Source organism: Mytilus edulis, chromosome 6 (genome assembly GCF_963676685.1).
Source record: "Mytilus edulis chromosome 6, xbMytEdul2.2, whole genome shotgun sequence".
Lineage (NCBI taxonomy): Eukaryota > Metazoa > Mollusca > Bivalvia > Mytilida > Mytilidae > Mytilus > Mytilus edulis.
In genome coordinates this window covers 89,621,448-89,644,065 of record NC_092349.1, presented here as the reverse complement: position 1 = coordinate 89,644,065, position 22,618 = coordinate 89,621,448, and the positions used below count along the sequence as shown (strand labels likewise).

The window sequence follows — 22,618 nt, the reverse complement described above, 5'->3', positions numbered from 1 at the left end:
TAGGACTTCCTTAAATAGTGGTCTTGTTTCTTGACAGACTTCATGGCTTATAAGACTGTTGAAAATAGGTTTGACATGGGGACTGACATTGTCATGGAGAAAAGAACTTCATTAAATTGTTTTAGATTACTAGTATAGGAATTCATTATAGAGGTTTTTCATGGGGACACAAATCGTCTTGGATTATAAGAATTCATTACAGAGATCTAGAATTGAGACAGAAATTGTCATGGGTCACAGAACTTTGTTACAAATAGTTATGACATGGAGACAGAAATTGTCATGGATTATAGGAATTCATTACAAAGAGGTCTAATATCTGGACACAAATTGTCATGGATTATAAGACTCCATAACAGAAAGATCTGCCATGGGGAAAGGGATTATAAAATTCCATTACAATGAGATCTACCATGGGGAAACAAATTGTAATAATTTATGACAAGAAGGTTTCATATTGGGATAAAAATAAATACACAAATTGTTACAAGTGAAAATATACATGTAAAACTCATCACTGGCATTTAGCTGCTGACAAATATAAATCATTTTGTTAAAAAGTTCTTTGGGAAAGTGTGATGAAAATATTTTGGTTGCAGTTGACTTTTTTTTCTGGTATATGAAGAAATAAAACAAATTCAGAAATCAGGATTTTCTCCCTAATTGTTGAAGACCACTTGGTGTCCCTCAGTTCTGTTTTTTGCTCTTTTGTTGGGTTGTTGTCCCTATGACACATTCACCATTTCTATTCTTAATTTCGTATAATTCCCCTCCCCATTTTTTACTGTCAAACCAAATATCTTTATCAAACAGGGACTATTTTCTTTAATGTTATCATGATGATTCAAATTTCTGACCTTATTTGCAATTCCTCTGAACTGACGTAACCAAAATTTATATTAGGAAAATTAATCTTGTTCCCGAAAAATTATGAATTGAATATTTGATCATTTGGTTTGATCAATGTAACCAGCCATGCATGGTTAGACAGAGAAGATATACATCTTGTACATCATAAGGCAGTATACAGCCATCAACAATTTTAATGGAACCTTTGTATTTCTACATGAAACACTTGTTTATCTCTGATCAATGTACCGTGCCTGGACAATTATCGTCACATAAACAGATTTACGGAACAAAGTTGTCACTTTGTCTGATGACCAAAAGAGAACTCTCAAATAAAGAGACCAAAAAGGCATAAAAATGATCAAAACAGTCATCACTTCTCATAATTTAACATCAATTTACGTCTTAAGTATAAATATTTGTAAAGAAAATCGTAAAAGTCATATGTCTTTATCTACTTTCATCAACTAAATTTAGTTACAAAAAGTAAATATATCCTACAGATCAAAGAGATACAATACAACGAACAAAACTAATCAAGACACCATTAAATACAGATCTTTATAGTTAAGTGGTAGGATTAATTCTCCAGGCTTTCATCTATTACTTAAACTAAAGTCATAAAACTAATTTGAAATAAACAATAAAGGGAAATAATTCAAAACAAATTTAAGAATTCTGATATACAGATTGTTTTACTGGACAAGTATCAAATGGTTCATTTATTTTCATTGAAATATCTAGAGTTTTACTGTTAAATTTACATTCTTTACTTTAAATTTGTTAGGTTTTTAACATTACTTTTTATCAGGTTCAAAGTATCTTACTAAAACTTATTATGATAATAATTCTGATCCCTCAACACTACTTTGTTTCACATTATTACACAAGTTATATATAAAACTGTAACAGGAACCCAATAACTAGAGGCTCTAAAGAGCCTGTGTCGCTCACCTTGGTCTTGTGCATATTAAATAATGGACAAGGATAAATTCATGACATAATTGTGTTTTGGTGATAGTGATGTGTTTGTAGATCTTACTTTACTGAACATTCTTGTTGCTACAATTATCTCTATCTATAATGAACTTGGCCCAGTAATTACAGTGGAAAATATTTTCTAAAAATTTACTAAAATTATGAAAAATGTTAAAAATTAACTATAAAGGGCAATAACTCCTTAAGGGGTCAATTGACTATTTTGGTCATGTAAAACTTATCTGTAGATCTTATTTTGCTGAACGTTATTGCTGTTTACAGTTTATCTCTATCTATAATAATATTCAAGAAAATAACAAAAAACGGCAAAATTTCCTTAAAATTACCAATTCAGGACAGTAACCTAACAACGGGTTGTCTGATCCATGTGAAAACATCAGGGCAGATAGATCTTGACCTGATAAACAATTAAACCCTGTCAGATTTTTTCTTAATGCTTAATAAGTAATAGTACAATTATTTTTATCATCAACATTTAACAAAATCAATATCAAAACTTCCAGAAATTAAAAATATGATATTATTATCAATAACATGTTTTTGTGTTGTTGTTTTTTTTCTTCTTTTCAGCAACCCGGAAATGTGAACATCTGCATCAAGTTTACATTACATTTTAATGATGCTATTTTCATTATACAACAAGGTTGTTTTTGGTACTGAACAATTGTTTATGTTTAAAGACATAATAAGGTAAGACAAATAGAAATAATTATAATAATTATATATATGTTTGTTTCAGTTAAGGTGGTACCAAACTCCTGAATTTAAATTAATTTGGCTTGTTTAATTTTCGTAAAATTTTGACAAAATATTACTTAGACCATTTGACACACATGTTTGACAAAAAAGTAAAAATTTCAAAAAACTTGAAACACAAAATAATCTGAAAAATTTCTTTGGATATATAGCAGTTTGACAAACACTAATTTCGGTCATTGAGAGGTGTAATAGTTGATTTTCCTCTATTAGTCTTTTTTAAATTTGCATTTTTCAAAAAATTGTACAGAATTTATCTTTGTTTCAACTAAAAGAAATACTTGGCATAAGTAGTTTTATCCTGTCCAGAACTATAGAAAATTTCACATAACATCTCATTGCATATATATAAGAAAATAACCATCACTGGAAGTTAACCAATCAAATTTTCTTCCTTTGTTTAACCTGTGTACAATCTTTAGTAACCATGTAATTTTATGGTGGTACCCAACACTACAGGGAGATAACTGTGTAATATCAGCTAAACCTTTTTATTATGTTGTGTTGTTAAGGGAATATTAAACTTCTCAATAATCAAAATTAGTGTTTGCAAAACTGCTATATAACCAGTGTAATTTTTCTAATAAAATGGTTGGTTTAAATTTTTGGAAATTTTTATATTTTTGTTAAATGGTCAAAGTAAATACTTTGTTAAAAGTTCTTGAAAATTAAACGAGCCAAATTAGTTTTAGTGAAGGTGTTGGGTACCACCTTAAGTTTCCAAAATATTCTATAGAAACCCCAAATAAAAAAATAATGGTGCTTTGAAATACCCAATATAGATGTTTTTGACCCAGAAATGTTTTAGTGCAACATAATGTAGGATTAATTACCTACAACTGTCAAATTCAATATACATTTTTTTCAACCTATTTTCATATATGCAACTGGATGTGACATACTATGATTTGGTAGTATAACACCTAGTGTACCTGCTTAATCGAATAGTAATAAGAAATTGTTCAAATAAGAAAACATTCTCCTTTATTTAAGTGTGAAATTAGCCTAAAAACCAGAGCCTAAAAACTATTGTTATTTTTTTTACAATTTGAAGAATACAACGAAGAACCTATGTAGTACTAAGTTAATATTTTTAAAAATTTCATAATGATTATAATTCATTGAAAGACAGCATATTTCATAATATGGCAAAATCCACAGGGTCTCTTCCTATATAAAGGTATACACAGACTTGTTGCTGGATTGGGCCCCCTTTTCTAAATGTCAAATATATATATCAATGGGTTGAAATTTCACTAAGGTCAAATAAATCTGTAATTTTTATCTTTCGGCTAAATAACTGTATATACAATGTTTTATCAATTTAAATTGAGCTATCAAATGTTTAAAAAATACATGTATATGATAACTATGAGACCTTACACCTAAACATTGGCAAACCAGACAAATGCAACGATGCACAGACCACAAAACATAAAGCCCAAATACTTTTGTAGACAATAAATAAAAATCCCATTCAATTTTTGGCATTAATTTTTAAATTTCCTCCAGTTGAATTACTTTATTTAACATTTACTTTTTTCCAGATAACTATGATGTCTAGTGTAAGAATCATGCTGATATTTTCAGCCGTAGCCATCACTAGTGTCCTGGCCAAAAACATGTTGAAAGAAGAATCTGATATCCATGGTAAAGAATTGAATATTGATGCAAGTCGCGTTCGACGAAGTTACTATGGACACTGCCACAACGTGGACACATGGTTCACTTATGACGGAAAGGGTCATACTGTTTATCTTGATAGGCAAAGTCCAAACTGTGGTTTATCTGCTATGAGATCATTTCAATTAGTAAGAAACAGTGGCCACAATCGTGTTAGATATGACCTGAACTGTTGCAATCTTCCAAAATCATACAGATGTCGAACCTCTACTTTTAACACACCATATAATAATGACGGCAAAGGGCTTAATATTTACTTAGATCGCCACCATGTGTCCTGTCCATATAACGGATTCCTAAAACATTTCCATCTGAACCGGAATGACCATGGTGACCTCTACAGATATACTTTCTCATGCTGCAGTCCTCATTATTACCAAAGATCTCAAATGACATGCTACGAAACTACAACCCCTGCAAACGCTGATGGTAAAGGAAACATGGTATATCTTGATAGACACAGACCTAGCTGCCATATCGGATACTTCATCAACGGCTTTCAACTTGTTCGTCCAACATCAACAACCATACAGTATAAGTACAGATGCTGTGCCTTTCCTCAGTAATTAAAAAGGACAAATATTGCTTTATGCATATTTCAAAAATAAAAGAAAATATATAATTTTATTGTTCATTGCATTAAAGGACTCTGCCAATTCCCCTTTTGAGCTTGTCTGATAATCTCTTTCATAAAGACAGAAAAGAATCATAATTGTTCTTTCCATCAATGTTTGGAAGACTGTAGTTTGTCAAATCATTGGACACTGGTTTTATTGTTTTACTTATTGTGATCTTCAACAATAGACAAGTTTTATATTACTCTGAATCAGATATATCTTGAGTGGACTATGTTGGAAACCTTGATAAAAATAACACTTTACAGCCAATTCCATTGAGTGTGTAGGCAAAGGTAATATCTTTGGTTAGCTTGCTTGCGAGCTGAACCCTGAAGTCATTATTAGGTCAGGTAAACTACCCTTCTTTAAGAGTAGATTAGTCCAACAGATAACCATTTTATCTGTCTGTAGGACTAGACTACTTTCAAAAGGAGGGTAGTATACCTTACCTAATAATGACTTCAGGGTTCAGCTAGCAAGCAAGCTAACCAAAGATGTTACCTTTGCCTACATACTCAATAGAATCGGCTGTAATAAACTTACATTTTAAGAACTTTATCTTTACCCCCACTTGCCACTCTTTGTCCATCTGGACTCCAGTCAACTGCATAGACCTTTCAAAATAGATAAATAGAGTAGAATTATCAAAACATTGATATGGAGTTAGTTCTTACTCTGTGGAGTACACATAGACCTCTTTCAAATTAACATAGTTATCAAATGGACCTGACATTTTTTCTTGCTGTTTTGTTAATTATTGAAAACAATATTTTTTCAATATTTAAAAAAAAAAAGATTGGTGTCATTTTTCCTCTCTGTCAAATTCAATTCAGAAGTAACAAGTATCACTTGTTTACAGCATTGGCAATCATACCACATCTTCTTTTTTAAATGAAAACAAGAAATTTAGTACTTGCTTTTGTAAAAAGTTAACTCCTGTTTAAAGACTTAAAATTGCAAATTTCATACAAATAGGTTGCTGTTTGTCATACCAGCTTTTGTCATTAATCAGGCTGTTAGTTTTCTTGTTTGAATTACTATTTATCATTTTGTCATCTTGTGTCTTTAATAGCTGACATGGACTTTGTAATGTTGAAGTAGAATTATGACTTATTTGATAACATCCACATCATTTGGACTAAAATGGATAGTAGTTTCATTGGAAACCCTTTTCGTTATTATTTGTTGAATACCAATTTTCGTAGATTTCATGGATACAGGTGAACCACGAAATTAAATGTTCAACATAAATAACAAATTTTCCACAGGCTTGTATGCAGAATTTGACAAAACCACGAAATGAAATTTCCACAAACATATAAGTTTTTCCTTATCCACAAAAATTGGTACCCACGAAAATAAATGAATCCACAGTATTTTGATTAGTTAAACACTTACCTCATCAGCATGACCTGGTAAATCTAATAATATTTTCTTCTTCGTTACATCAAAAACTTTTAATGTGGAATCAGAACTACCGCTACAAATCAGTCGACTGTCAGCTGACCAAGCTACCTGGTAAACTCGGTTCACATGACCTCTCAGTGTTGTAATAAACCTAAAATATAACATGTGTATAATGTATTAAATGATCTACTGCGACTTCTACATAAAGGTTGACTGTCTACAACAATTTTGGACAATCTCTTATGAGCTATTAGGAAAATTGGGAGTTGATGGCATATCTTTAGAATATGGAGATTTGGTATGATTGCCAATTAGACAACTGTCAACCAGAGTTCAAATGACAAAGATATCAGCAATCATAAATTATACTTTCTTCACCATCAGTAAAACCTGACAGATATTAACATATATCAAGGAAACCTTTACCAGCTTGAACGAAATGTCTACAGAGAACTTTCATTTACAAACATTAGATAGTTGACGAACATTTTGAGATTTAACATTCAATATTCTAAGTGAAATCTATTTTGTTTTTAATCCACTTACAGTCCAGTTTTGCCATCCCATAATTTCACCGATTTGTCAAAGGAAGCACTAGCTATTAATCTGGTATCTGGGGAAAATTTCACATCATTAATTAACTGTTGGTGACCTGTCATACGACAGACTGGTTTCTTTTCTTCTTCTGGGTTCCATAAATACAGAGTAAAATCATCTGAACCTGAAACCAGTCTTTCTGGTTGTGATCCCTGAATAAAAAAATGAATTATTTGAATTGAATTAGAAGTAAGATAACTAAAAATCAACTAAGACAGTTTGGTCCTATTGTAAGAACTATTTGTAATAATGGATAGTATCAGTTTTACTAGTAGCTAAACTTAGTCCTTATAAGCCTTGCTGCTTTATTGAGGAAATAATGATAGTCGGTTGGAAGGGGACGATAAATGGCTGACCCGTGTTAAGAGAGAGCCATATCTCTTGCACATTAAAGACACCCTTGTAGATTTTAAAAAAGAGCAGGCTAATGCTTCTACAAGGCAGCAATCGCATCTGCAAAGTGGAAAGGGATTAAAATAAGTTGCAAAACTTGTTTCCCAATCCACTATAAACAAGAATGTGTCCAAAGTACATGGATGCCCCACTCGCACTATTATTTTCCATGTTCCATGGACCGTGAAATTGGGTAAATATCTAATTTGGCATTAAAATAAGAAAGATTATACTATAGGGAACATGTGTACTAAGTTTCAAGTTGATTGGACTTCAATTTCATCAAAAACTACCTTGACCAAAAACTTTAACCTGAAACTCCCACTTTCATTTTCTATGTTCAGTGGATCGTGAAATTGGGGTCAAAAGTCTAATTTGGCATTAAAATTAGAAAGATCATATAATAAGCAACAAGTGTACTAAGTTTCAAGTTGATTGGACTTCAGCTTCATCAAAAACTACCTTGACCAAAAACTTTAACCTGAAGCGGGACGGACGGACAGACGGACGAACGGAAGCACAGACGGATGAACGGAGCCACAGACCAGAAAACATAATGCCCCTCTACTATCGTAGGTGGGGCATAAAAATGTGTTTAAACTAAACTAAGCCTTTGCTGCTATCAGACACAACATATATATATACACATGTAAGTACAAAAGATAGTTTCATATGGTGATAGTTGATTATCTTCATACACAGTGTTCACTCAAAATTCAGGCTTAAGGGCATACGATACAGTTTTGATTCTGTATTTACAGTTTGATGAAAATTTCCATATAGGCTATTTTTTGCCTGATTAAATCAAATATGTAATAAAAAAATATACCTTCATGTGCTACTTTTTGAGTTAAATGAGGTCGAAATTTTGTATATTTGCTCAAATTTCAGATTTGTTGCCATTTTTTTCCTTTCGAAAGAAAGACATAACTTTTTTGTTTTAAAAGTTGTTAAATAATTTGTAATTTCTGTATTTTATAAGTATTCAAAAAATGTATGCATTTTTAATTCAGAAATAACTCATATTCATCAAATGGTCATTTTTTGCTGTATATTTGTTAAAATTAAAAATATTCCATTATTTACAGTTTTATAAAATTTGGTCCACATAATCTCCCTTCAAATGAAACAAAATGTCAATTTAAAAAATAGGTGTCCATGCACAGGTTTCAAATTAAATCAGTTTGAATGATAAAAATCAGTCGAAAAATGCATCTTTTCCCGACCTATGTCACAGTTTGACGTCGTGAAAATAACATTTTACTTTAGGAACGTCATTACTTCCCCTGTAACTGTATCGTATGCCCTTAAGATGGAAAGAGACTAAAAAGCTACAGGTTTTAAAATTATATTTATTTGGATTATCTCCCTTTGATGCACATTTTTAAATGTTTGTTGAAAACGTCTTGAGTAATATATTTAGTGTGTCTTAACCTCTTTCTTATCTTGAGTATGAAATACCATGTGTCATATCTTTAGTGTGTCTTAACCTCTTTCTTATCTTGAGTATGAAATACCATGTGTCATATCTTTAGTGTGTCTTAACCTCTTTCTTACCTTGAGTATGAAATACCATGTGTCATATCTTTAGTATGGTCTACAATATATTAATCAACTTATTTGTGATATATATTTTTTTGGTGAATTTCTTTAACTGTGATGTATTTTGATTGTATAAATCATGTTTTATCTTGAGTGTGTATTACCTTAACTGTGTTATATCTTTCCAGAGCTTTTTTCTGTAATTCTTCACCTGAAATTATAAAAAAACCACATTCAAACTAGTCTTTTTTTATTAGATCATTGCATGTTGTCATTGATCCATTACTAGATTGTCTGTAAAGGGTTATCCTGTCCCTCATTTCTATATATGCAAAACCAACTCTAAAATTTGACAATTATAACACTATTAGGTTATAAATAAGTGTTACAGATTTGCAATTAAATCAAATATTTTGTACTTCAGTAAACTAGAATGTGAAGAAAACTTTAAAATTGAAATAAAATTGTACTTTAATGCTCGAAAGTAATAAACCCCTACTTATACATGTTATGTATGATAAATGCTTGAATTGTTTATTTCCTGAACTCAGGTGGCAGGTACCAGTTTTGGTGTACCAGAACATGTGTCCCACGCAGAAATTTTGTTATAGTTAAGTATTGAGGTATATAATTGCATCATGTGGACTGAAAAAATAAATGAATGTAAATTCTAGGCTATTGTACTACACAAGTAAGTAGTTGCATACACAGGTTGGGGATTTCCTTCACATATAGGTCCAATCAGATGTCAAAATTGTGGTCTCCTCACTTGACGGCATCCAATCACAGTGGGGGAAAAATTCAGTTTTATGTAAACAAAAATATCTTGAGATTTTGATGGTAAGGATAGGTTCGGACAAGGCTCTAATTCACTGAATATCCTTTCTCTCTTGAATTTTGGCTAAAATTCTTGTGGGCTTTTAGCAGGATTTTGCAGGTAAGGATTAGATTGGTATCAGAGCATCACATTTTTTGCCTTATTTGCAATGCATTTATAAATTTTTAAATTTCCATGCTGGACAGACACCCAAATTTATAGGTTTTCTATATATTAACATAAGCACGCACACATCTTAGTTCCTTGAAACCATACATTTTATTTGTATATAAGCTTGAATGAATTTTCAAGAAAATAAAATCATAAATCCATGAAATTCTAAAGATTTATTGTAAAATAACTGGTTTCTGCCACCTTAAGCCTAAACATGATTTTAACATATCACAAAATGTGCCTTTTTAAGAGTTCTACAGGTGTGTGGTAATATATTTCTTTTATTCACAGTCAATGTATAGGTCTGTTTGCAAGCAAATAGTTTTTACATGGATTTTAAGAATTATCAAATATCAAGACAGATAACTCTGTATCCCAATACAAACAATGACATTCAATTGATTAGTTTTAAAATGATTATGTTCACCAAACAATGATTTTATATCATAAATTATATAGAAATAGCAATTACAAAGAGAGAAAAAAGTAAAATAAGCCTCAGCATAGTACAAGAAAAAGCTGATTATACTGTATATTATCTGTTATAATGATTTATTTCATATGATATGGACATTTTCTTATTTATTTACTTTTTAACTATGAATATATGAATTCTTCTTTTTTTATAGGTCTACTACATAGTTGATACTGTAGGACAGGCTATAGAAATAAGAAAACTGGTCTCTCTCATCAGCAACAGTGTGGCAATTCTAAAATTTCAACATGCGGCCTACACAGCTAGCTCATTCTGAGATGAGATATGAGACTGATTGCGAATAAATGTACACTTAGCTTAGTGCATCATGGATCTACAAAGTGAAACATATGAACCAAAAATATTAGTTTATTCATAACTAAGCCTTTTTCAGCACTGCAGTCAACAGAACAATGATAGTGACAAGAATTGAGACTATTTAATACCTCAAACAATGGGAAAATACTTCTTGAGATCAGTTGTAAGTGGTTTTATATCATGCATGAAACAATAAACTTAAGTAGTTTTAAAAACTGTTGGATAATTCATACACTGTACCAGACAACTCACACAATAAAATTTATTAAATATGAACACAATCATTTTTTTCTAATTTTTTTGCATTCAAAGCAGTGAGACGGCAAAAGACGCAAATAATGCTTTAATAAATTTGGTCTTACAAAGCCTATTAATGTTTTCTTTTGTGCTGTAACCATATAAAATGCATGTATTTTTAATGGTAAAGGACTATAGAACTCAATCAGACTAAAAAAATGGAATTATATTGTTTTCAATGAGTGGTTAAAGGTGGCAGGTACCAGTTTTGGTGTACCAGAACATGTGTCCCACGCAGAAATTTTGTTATAGTTAAGTATTGAGGTATATAATTGCATCATGTGGACTGAAAAAATAAATGAATGTAAATTCTAGGCTATTGTACTACACAAGTAAGTAGTTGCATACACAGGTTGGGGATTTCCTTCACATATAGGTCCAATCAGATGTCAAAATTGTGGTCTCCTCACTTGACGGCATCCAATCACAGTGGGGGAAAAATTCAGTTTTATGTAAACAAAAATATCTTGAGATTTTGATGGTAAGGATAGGTTCGGACAAGGCTCTAATTCACTGAATATCCTTTCTCTCTTGAATTTTGGCTAAAATTCTTGTGGGCTTTTAGCAGGATTTTGCAGGTAAGGATTAGATTGGTATCAGAGCATCACATTTTTTGCCTTATTTGCAATGCATTTATAAATTTTTAAATTTCCATGCTGGACAGACACCCAAATTTATAGGTTTTCTATATATTAACATAAGCACGCACACATCTTAGTTCCTTGAAACCATACATTTTATTTGTATATAAGCTTGAATGAATTTTCAAGAAAATAAAATCATAAATCCATGAAATTCTAAAGATTTATTGTAAAATAACTGGTTTCTGCCACCTCAGTTTATACAGTCACGTTTGTCAGATGTAATGGGATGCTGGAAATTACCATTGATAAACAATACAGGTAAATGTTATCTGTTGCCTCCTTTTTAATATCATAATATGCATAATGGAATAACATTTTTACAGTTTGATATATAAAAATAATACGGTAATTATGATTGTTGATATATAATTTTGTTTCTTAATTTTTTTCCAACAAATTACATATATAAATTCAATTCTAACTTGTAATTACATGTACTGATGAATACTTATATAATAAAAAAGGGGGAGGGTTATGAATTACAGGAAATTTGTCAGCATGATTTTATGACTACAAAAACCTTGTAATGTACATCAGAAATGGACATGTCAATCATCCATTATAAGATATTTACCTGAGGCCCCCAGCAGGGGCTAGATATTACACTACATCATTTTTACTGCCCAAAGATACAAGGTTTAATAATTTGTTTGTAAAAATACATGTAATTAAAATGTTTTTCAAAGAAATAGTTATAAAAGAACATGCATGACTGGGGTTTGATGATGATTGACCTTCAAATGGCCTCCTCTTCCTAATTTGTCATCATTAGTCGTCATAAGAATGATTATCTAGATCATATATACACCTGATTATTTTTAATAATGGCTTCATCAAAATAAGGTAAGAAATATGGTCAAATAATATTATATATGAAAGTTTGAAAAAAAAAAGTATGGACACCTTGTTAAATATTAAGGTTAAGAAGATTTAAACAGCTGTTCAATGTAACTAGAGGCTCTAAAGAGCCTGTGTCGCTCACCTTGGTCTATGTGAATATAAAACAATGGACACAGATGGATTCATGACAAAATTGTGTTTTGGTGATGGTGATGTGTTTGTAGATCTTACTTTACTAATCATCCTTATTGCTGCTTACAATTATCTCTATCTATAACAGTACTTTCTGTGGAAAATGTTATTGAAAATCTTCAAATTTTAAGAAAATTGTTAAAAATTGACTATGAAGGGCAATAACTCCTTAAGGGGTCAATTGACTATTTTGGTCATAGTGACTTATTTTTAGTTTTTACTTTGCTGTACATTATTGCTGTTTACAGTTTATCTCTATCTATAATAATATTCAAGATAACAAAAAAAACAGCAAAATTTCCTAAAAATTACCAATTCAGGGGCAGCAACCTAACAACCAATTATCCGATTCATCTGAAAATTTCAGGGCAGATAGATCTTCACCTGATGAACAATTTCACTCCATGTCAGATTTGCTCTAAATGCTTTGGTTTTTGAGTTATAAGCCAAAAACTGCATTTGACCCCTATGTTCTATTTTTAGCCACGGCGGCCATCTTGGTTGGTTGGCCGGGTCACCGGACACATTTTTAAAACTAGATACCCCAATGATGATTATGGCCAAGTTTGGATTAATTTGTCCCAGTAGTTTCAGAGGAGAAGATTTTTGTAAAAGATAACTAAGATTTACAAAAAATGGTTAAAAATGGACTAAAAAGGGCAATAACTCTTAAAGGGGTCAACTGACCATTTCGGTCACGTTGACTTATTTGTAAATCTTACTTTGCTGAACATTATTGCCTTTTACAGTTTATCTCTATCTATAATAATATTCAAGATAATAACCAAAAACAGCAAAATTTCCTTAAAATTATCAATTCAGGGGCAGCAACCCAACAACGGGTTGTCTGATTCATCTGAAAATTTCAGGGCAGATAGATCTTGACCTGATAAACAATTTTACCCCATGTCAGATTTGCTGTAAATGCTTTGGTTTTTGAGTTATAAGCCAAAAACTGCATTTTACCCCTATGTTCTATTTTTAGCCATGGCGGCCATCTTGGTTGGTTGGCCGGGTCACGCCACACATTTTTAAACTAGATACCCCAATGATGATTGTGGCCAAGTTTGATTTAATTTTGCCCAGTAGTTTCAGAGGAGAAGATTTTTGTAAAAATTAACGACGACGGACGACGACGACGGACGACGGACGCAAAGTGATGGGAAAAGCTCACTTGGCCCTTCGGGCCAGGTGAGCTAAAAACAATTAAAACAAGATACTTTTCAAGGTAACACTTTGTACAAATTAGGCAGTAGTATTTTCCCTAATTGAAATATAAAAACAATGCAATTATATTTCACTTCTTCATTTACTTTTATATGATTTCTACCTGATACAATGTATTTTTTTTATATCTAAAATTATTCCTGACAGGAATCAAGAAATTTGTTTAGGAGATAATCTATTTATGTCCTATTGATAACTGTTATAGAGGTTTCTCACCTAGGCTATTCCTGATGCTCTATATATAATTACCATTAGGGTGTGGTGACTTTTATACAGCTTGTAGGATTTTATACTTTATTCTAATACTGGTAATAAGAGGTAGGTCTCAAGGATCAGGAAATATAAATATTTCAATTTTAAAAAAGATTTTATTCAATTTTACTTAAGCCAACTAAAATTAATAAGTAGATTTTCATCCAAATTTTTGAAGAAAATGGGGCGGGTGGGAGGATTTTATATTTAAATTTTTATTTCTTATGAAACCCTCTTGTGATGTGTTCTTCATATATATGCAAGTTTAATAATAACTTATATCATGAATATACATGTATATGAAATCGTACATAATTTTTCAAATCTTAAATAAAAATCTCTGATTTGCAACCACTGTTCTACATGTAACTGCTGCTTTAGAAACCTATTTTTAGTAAACAGCAAAAACATAGAGAAATGCTCTCTTCAGTTGGACTACCTTCACCAAATTTTTTGTCTTTCTAAACAATGCTTTTTTTTTGTCTCCATAAAAGGAAACAAATATGCATTGGTATGCAACAAAAGAATTACCAGTACAGAATAAAATGAAAACTCAAACAGTTTTGAAAAAAATAGGATTGGTACGTGCTTTTATGAATCTTCTTAAAGATACAAATACAATTTAATATATATGTGAAACATGAACTTAACAAATATCAATATTCTGTAATAAATCAAACAAGTTCGTGCTTGTTCTAATTTATTTAATCCAGTTATGTTTTTTGTACCAATGTATTTCACCATTCTTGTTCTTTGGATATAATTCACAGTCCAAGATTCCTGCCACAAAGTGATTTTATCAATAAAAAAATCACCAGTTTTTTTAATCACAGAAATTTGTGTCATACCGCGATTTGCGCTCTTTGACACAGCGTTTTACTTGTAACCTGATTATTTCATGCCCTTCTCGTAATCATTCTCTATTCTCGGTAAATGATTTTGTTATGAAGAGCTGCAGAATCATTTTAAATTCGAAGAAATACGAACTAGAGGCTCTAAAGAGCCTGTGTCGCTCACCTTGGTCTATGTGCATATTAAACAAAGGACACAAATGGATTCATGACAAAATTGTATTTTGGTGATGGTGATGTGTTTGAAGTTCTTACTTTACTGAACATTCTTGCTTCTTACAATTATATCTATAATGAACTTTGCCCATTAGTAACAGAGAAAAATATTTGGTAAAAATTTACATAAATTTACCAAATTAATGAAAATTGTTAAAAATTGACTATAAAGGGCAATAACTCCTTAAGGGGTCAATTGACCATTTAGGTCATGTGGACTTTTTTGTAGATCTTACTTTGATGAACATTATCGCTGTTTACAGTTTATCGCTATCTATAATAGTATTCAAGATAATAACCAAAAACAGCAAAATTTCTTTAAAAATTACCAATTGGAGGGCAGCAACCCAACAACCGGTTGTCCAATTCATTTGAATATTTCAGGGCAGATATGTATTGACTTGATTAACAATTTAACTCCTTGTCAGATTTCCTCTAAATGATTTGGGTTTCAGAGTTATAAGCAAAAAACTACATGTTACCCCTGTTCTATTTTTAGCCGTGGTGGCCATCTTGGTTGGATGGCCAGGTCATCGGACACATTTTTCAAACAAGGTACCTGAAAGATGATTGTGGCCAAGTTTGAATTAATTTGGCCCAGTAGTTTCAGAGGAGAAGATTTTTGTAAAAGATAACTAAGATTTACGAAAAATGGTTAAAAATTGACTATAAAGGGCAATAACTCCTAAAGGGGTCAACTGACCATTTCGGTCATGTTGACTTATTTGTAAATCTTACTTTGATGAACATTATTGCTGTTTACAGTTTATCTCTATCTATAATAATATTCAAGATAATAACCAAAAACAGCAAAATTTCCTCAAAATTACCAATTCAGGGGCAGCAACCCAACAACAGGTTGACCGATTCATCTGAAAATTTCAGGGCAGATAGATCTTGACCTGATAAACATTTTTACTCATGTCAGATTTCCTCTAAATGTTTTGGTTTTTGAGTTATAAGCCAAAAACTGCATTTTACCCCTATGTTCTATTTTTAGCCTTGGCGGCCATCTTGGTTGGTTGACCGGGTCACGCCACACATTTTTAAAACTAGATACCTCAAAGATGATTGTGGCCAAGTTTGGATTAATTTGGCCCAGTAGTTTCAGAGGAGAAGATTTTTGTAAAAGATTACTTATATTTATGAAAAATGGTTAAAAATTGACTATAAAGGGCAATAACTCCTAAAGGGGTCAACTGACCATTTCGGTCATGTTGACTTATTTGTAAATCTAACTTTGTCGAACATTATTGCTGTTTACAATTTATCTCTATCTATAATAATATTCAAGATAATAACCAAAAACAGCAAAATTTCCTCAAAATGACCAATTCAGGGGCAGCAACCCAACAACGGGTTGACCGATTCATCTGAAAATTTCAGGGCAGATAGATCTTGACCTGATAAACATATTTACCCCATGTCAGATTTCCTCTAAATGCTTTGGTTTTTGAGTTATAAGCCAAAAACTGCATTTTACCCCTATGTTCTATTTTTAGCCGTGGCGGCCATCTTGGTTGGTTGACCGGGTCACGCCACACATTTTTTAAACTAGATACCCCAATGATGATTATGGCCAAGTTTGGTTCAATTTGGCGCAGTAGTTTCAGAGGAGAAGATTTTTGTAAAAGTTAACGACGCCGGACGACGGACGACAGACGACGGACGACGGACGCCGGACGCAAAGTGATGGGAAAAGCTCACTTGGCCCTTCGGGCCAGGTGAGCTAAAAATGAAATTTGAAACAGGAAGTTTTGAAAGAAACAAAATTTTTTGACGGTTACCGGAAACGGAAATGAACAAAATCCGTAAATCGTAAATTTCTAAAAATAAAAAAAATCGGGGCGGGACGATTTCAGAGGGGATGAAAATCTATCAATTAATTTTAATTGGCCTTATATACATCTAAAAGTTAAATGACTACAGATAATATAAATAATTTTAATGAAGCATGAATGGGTTTTGCTTATTTATAGAAGGCGGTGACCTATAGTTGCTATGTTTAGTCTCTGGTTTATGGCTGTCTCATTGGTCTTCTTAATTCAACTTTTAATTTCTATAAGGAAGAAACAATAATGAGCTATTGTTTGAATGGTAAGCATCATATCCTATCTCTCTCTATAACATCAGTATTGTTTTATTTGTTCACAGGAAACAAGCCAGACAAGTACTAGAGGATACAAACAACAGGTAGGTACATTTTACTATCATAATTTGTTGGTTTGTATACATAATCACATTTCAAAAAGTTAACAACAGAAAAGATTAAGTGATACATTGGTTCTCTTTTTTTTCCCAAAAAATATTCTAAACATTTAAAGCAAAAATATTAAAATATATCTGAATAGTTTATTTAATGTTCTACATTGACATAAATGTTAATTTTCCTCCTACATGTCCTATATACATTGATATACATACTACATGTCAGTGTATGTTTTAGATAGATAAGCCAAATCAACAGGTAATGGAAATAAGATGTGGTATGAGTGCCTATGAGACAACTCTCCATCCAAATCAAAATGAGTAAAAAGATCACCATTATAGGTCAACGTACAGCCTATTACATTGAGGCTTGGCTCATACTGAACAGCTATTATGTGCCCTAAAATGTCCAGGGTAAAACAATTAAAACAGGAAAACAAACATTCTTATTTATATGAAAAAAACAAACCCACCTATGAACATAAAGGCCATGCATGGAAACCTTAATATCAATTTAGTATTGTATTAATTGGTATATATATAATATATATATTTTAATAATTTCACATATCCTTATATTTCAGATAACACAATGGGTTGTTGGTACAATCTAAAAAGAAACCTTTGCTTCCAAGTATTTTTATTTCTAGTAATATTTACAGTAGACCTTGCGGATGTTTTAAGTGACTGGTTATTTTTCAACGAAATGCGTCTTCAAGAGAAAGGCTTGGTATTCGGACCAATTGATACAAAACTCCTTTATGTTTTACTTGGATTTTCTTGTGTTGGAGTTTTAACATTTCTAGTGGAGATAGTTAATTTTGGAAGACATATATTTCGACCGGATGAGAAAGACTGGCTAGATGTAGACTATCTGTCAACTTTCGTTGTTTGGGTGGAGGAAATACCCCAAATATCAATCAGCGTCATTATAGCCGCTTGCCGTGAGGAAGGTGTCAGTGTATATCAAATTTCGAAAGCATCGGTCGTGATCATTGGGTGTTTTGCAAGGTTATTAATAGGTTTGATACGATACTGTCTACGTAGAAGACGAGGACAATATAGAAACAAACAATCGTTTAAATGTTGTTCTGGAATACTTCTCTTTGGATTAGTTTTATCCGTGTTAGGCTCGTCTCTAGTTTTCATTTTTTCTCATATATTAAAGGATGGTGACAAAATTTCATTTCAAAAACCTAAAGAATTTATTTTAACGAAGCGTGATACCACCAAGTATTTCCCACACGTAGGAGTATTCCTCAACAGTAACGAACTGAGAAACGGGATAGATCAAACTTATAAGCAGGATGAATGGATAAAACTCATGGATCTTACGGACTTAGAAAAAAGTCCACAGCCTGTGCAAAAAATAAAATTCACTAAGAACGGAAACATGAAAATGAAAATTGTAACATCGTCGACACAAAATTTGGGAACACTTAAATCACAGAAACTTCGAACGGAATGTTATAACGAAACAAATGGCTGGTTTGTATCAAACTCCACAGAGTGTTCTAAGTTATTCACGGCCGCTGATGTTACATCAGAATTTGTGATTTACTACAACTTTAAACCACAGTCATCACATAGGATGTTTGGTGACGTCACTTACAATACCAGATACACGTCCACTGGAGAGTGCTACAACGAACCTAATGTAAACAATACACGATTATATTTAGAATATTTCAAAGCCACGCCTCAAACTGAGGATCGATTTCACTTACTTTTGCCAAATGGAAATGTTTTCAAAACTTTATTCAAATTTTACACATCAGAGAATTTGATTCCAATAAAACAAGCCTGGATGACTGGATTTCTGGGATGTGAGAGCTCAGGCAGTGAAGCTCCACATTGGGACAAGTCTATACAAATCAAATGTTTCAATACTTAGTATTCAAGCTGACTAAAGTGAACTTTTCAAAGGAAATCCACAATATTAACTATAAGGACAAACCAGAGTTATCTCTCTTACAAGGAAATATATTTTTTTATGTGAGGCAGTTTTTACAATTTTTATAATAAATTATGATTTTAAATAAATTATTTTATTTTTTCTTGACTGTGTTAAAGGGAAATCACACTATTGTTTATACGCATCGCTCTCGGCGCCGCTATAGTGTCGTGGCCGTATTATGACGTCGCCGTTTTCGATTCCGTCGCAGTGGTTGCTAATTTCTAAAATGGCGGCCCGCTCGAAGGGATGTTTCACTAAAGCAGAAGAAAGCAAACCACGTTTTGATTTAAGTGCAACAATGAAAATGCTACTTGAAATGGACACAATCACAATGTATGGCAACAAAAGTAGCCGATAGTGGTCTTGATATGAATTACCGTCCGCTCAACTCATTTTTGTATAAAAAAGAACAAAAAACCTTTAAGTTTACTGAAAAGTTTATATAATTTCAAATAAAATATTTATTGATCTCGCAGATTTCTTAGTTGTATGAAAAAATATTGTAAAACAAAAGAGATATTAAAACTTTTTGTCGATCAGTTCAATATAATCAACACGTTAAATGGCGAATATGAAATCCGTCTGGTCAATTTTTTTTTTTGCTGAAAAACAATTTGTTTTACTATAAAGTTTTAAATTTTCATATAAGATAACTATTAATCTCGCAGATGTCTTAGTGGTATGAAAAAATATTGTAAATCAAAAGAGATATTAACACTTTTTGTCGATCAGTTCAATATATGTAAAGCGTACATAGAGTGAAATCCGTCCGGTCAATTTTTTTTTGCTTAAAAAATATTTTTTATTAGATTTTCATAAAAAATAGTCTTGTATCTCTAAGGTATTCAAATATTAAAATAATCTATCAAATAACAAGAAAGTTCCGGTGAATATCCTGTCACAAATGGGCAACCGTCCTGTCATTAGTGTAACCCAGCTGTTGGCAGCGTATCGTCGCGATGCGGTATGTGGGATTCAGCGTATATTTTCCGGAAAAAAATAATATATTATTACCAAGAGAAACAGCACGTTAGCGTACAGCTTCCAGAACTTGTAGTTTTCTGTCCAGCATAGGGACGTAAACAAGAACAAGGAGTTTCTGTCGACTGTAAGTTTTCTCATGTCACACGAAACGTCATTATTATATAGTCTTCTATACTACATGTATAAACAATTCATCAAAACTTAATTTCACATTTGTATTTATCCGGCTCAGCCTGTTGGGTTATACAAAGCAGGGTCAAAATTCATAAGTCAATATGTTCTAGTTCTGAATATGTATTTAACTTGCCACTGGCCGTTAATGTGTAAAGTATTTGAAATATTATTTATTTCACATGTGACGACAGAAATTATCCAAGTGTCTTCCATCTTTCCTAAAACATTCCTTTGGTATCTTACGTCTCTCTTTCCCTCTATTTTTTTCTTTATCTTTTGGGGAGGTGGAGCACAAATACATGAACAAGAGTTATTTGTATAGAGTAATCATATATTTGTTGAAATATCAAACGTTCTTTAAGAATAACGCCCCATTTAAAAATCACTGTAAGAAGCATACAAAATTTTACATCAGTTGCTTGCTGTCGAAATCAATGAAAATTTAGCACCGTATTATATATAAATCATACTCGATCTTTCTTTAATGCTTTGTAAAGGCTTACATAATTTAAGCACCAAAAAAAATATATGTTGTTGTATTTCTTTAAACTGTAGCTACATGCAGCAAACTGTACGACCAGCAGATTAAAACATACGACCGCTAGACGTCATAGCAATATGGGAATATCAAACACTATGTCTAGTTATTTTGGTCCTATTGATGACCACAACAACAAATGTTTCACACTATATATTTGGCTTTACAAGTCACCGACAAGAGAATTATTTAACACACAAATACATGTATGTATGTAGAGTAACATATCTTTCAGAGTGCTAAACTGTAACCATCACACCAGGGTCCGTCTTGTAAAAGAGTATTCAACTCATATAGAAAAATGTGTTTGTGCTGAATTTCGTGTAATATTTGCCACTGAAATATATGCAAAAATAAGAAAAAGACGGTGAAAAAACAAAGCAGAAACTAGTAGTTCAGATGTAGGTTTGGTTCAGATCTCTCAATGTGATCACTTGCCTTTCAAAAAACAGTGACATATAGAGATTGTCGGAATCCGATCATGACTGAAAAGGACAACAACTTTTGTCGAGCCTTCGACTTTAGTCGAAAAAGGGAGACATAGCGATCCTACATTCTGTCGACGTCGGCGTCCACAAATATTCACTCTGTGGTTAAAGTTTTTGAAACTATTCTGGATTTCTACCAAACTTGGACAGAAGCTTGTTTATAATCATAAGATAGTATCCAGAAGTAAATTTTGAAAAAAGAATATCCATTTTTTCCGTATTTTACTTATAAATAGACTTAGGTTTTCTACCGGGATACAATACATTGACTTTGTGGTTAAAGTTTTTTTTTTAATTTTAATAATATTCTATTCTGGATTTGTACCAAACTTGGACTGAAGCTTGTTTATGATTAAAAGCTAGTATCTAGGATGAAATTTTGTTAAAATTTGTACCTGTTTATCCGTATTTTACTTATAAAATGACCTTAGTTTTTCTTCCAGTTAATATTACATACAGTCTACAGTTAAAGTTTTTAAAAAAACATTTATTAGATTCATAAACTGTCCTTAATTTTTACCAATCTTGGACAGAAGCTTTTTACAATGAAAAGATAGTATCGAACGGAATATTCTTACTGTTTTTTTCCCCTCATTTTTGTTGAGGGATTAACAGCATAAGAAGGCGAGACACTGGGTTCCGCGGAACCCTTACAATTTTTTTAAATACAAAGGCAGCTGATTTTCTCTTGATACCTTGGTTCTTTAAAAATAATGGCCAACATGATATATCAGAGTGCTGAAAATGGCACACACAATTAATCAGTTATTTTCAAATTACCTATCATCCATATTGGGAAACAAAAGTATATATGCCATATTGAAACATAAATGTGATAAAAGAATATACCTTCAAAGAAAAAGAGGTGCACCAACAGAAAATAGAATCTGCAATCTTTCTCTAATTTCATCGGATATACGATAATACAATACTAATTTATTAACATCTCACCATCAATAATATTGGATCTCAAAATTTTAACTCTTACCAAAATTTCTCATACTATCTCACAGTAATACTATAACTTGGAAGTTCTAAGCGGAACTCGAGCTTTATCTAGAACTCTTACTCGCGTTAATATGCGAACTCAAAATGATATTCGAACTTCAACTCAAAATCTAAC

General features: G+C 31.9%; 2 protein-coding genes and 2 long non-coding RNA genes across 5 annotated transcripts in view; 3 read left to right on the top strand and 1 right to left on the bottom strand.

Moving 5' to 3' along the window:
* LOC139528844 (notchless protein homolog 1-like) overlaps nt 1-22,618 on the bottom strand; it is a 48,510-nt gene that overhangs the window by 849 nt on the left and 25,043 nt on the right. Inside the window, exons 9-12 of the mRNA XM_071325062.1 lie at nt 9,008-9,054; nt 6,858-7,060; nt 6,303-6,462; nt 5,448-5,518 (exon numbers count right to left, since the gene is read on the bottom strand). Coding sequence (XP_071181163.1) covers nt 5,448-5,518; nt 6,303-6,462; nt 6,858-7,060; nt 9,008-9,054 — 481 coding nt within the window. The remainder of the gene's footprint in view (nt 1-5,447; nt 5,519-6,302; nt 6,463-6,857; nt 7,061-9,007; nt 9,055-22,618) is intronic.
* LOC139528854 (uncharacterized) lies at nt 2,279-4,952 on the top strand. The gene is made up of 2 exons (XR_011665697.1): nt 2,279-2,538; nt 4,152-4,952. It is a non-coding gene; the product is annotated as an uncharacterized lncRNA (long non-coding RNA).
* Nucleotides 9,397-10,908, top strand: LOC139528855 (uncharacterized). The gene is made up of 2 exons (XR_011665698.1): nt 9,397-9,780; nt 10,464-10,908. It is a non-coding gene; the product is annotated as an uncharacterized lncRNA (long non-coding RNA).
* On the top strand, nt 11,768-19,397 carry LOC139528845 (uncharacterized). Of its 2 annotated transcripts, none has more exons than XM_071325064.1 (3): nt 11,768-11,826; nt 17,301-17,339; nt 17,939-19,397. In XM_071325064.1, exon 3 carries the CDS (start codon nt 17,947-17,949, stop codon nt 19,246-19,248), a length of 1,302 nt encoding a protein of 433 aa, XP_071181165.1. In that variant the 5' UTR covers nt 11,768-11,826; nt 17,301-17,339; nt 17,939-17,946; the 3' UTR covers nt 19,249-19,397. The 2 variants fall into 2 exon arrangements, with proteins under 2 accessions (XP_071181165.1, XP_071181164.1); XM_071325063.1 differs by lacking the exon at nt 11,768-11,826 and adding an exon at nt 12,023-12,411.

What these genes read in the sequence shown, in the direction of transcription:
- LOC139528845 (XM_071325064.1), top strand. Translation starts at nt 17,947, where the DNA reads ATGGGTTGTTGGTACAATCTAAAAAGAAACCTTTGCTTCCAAGTATTT.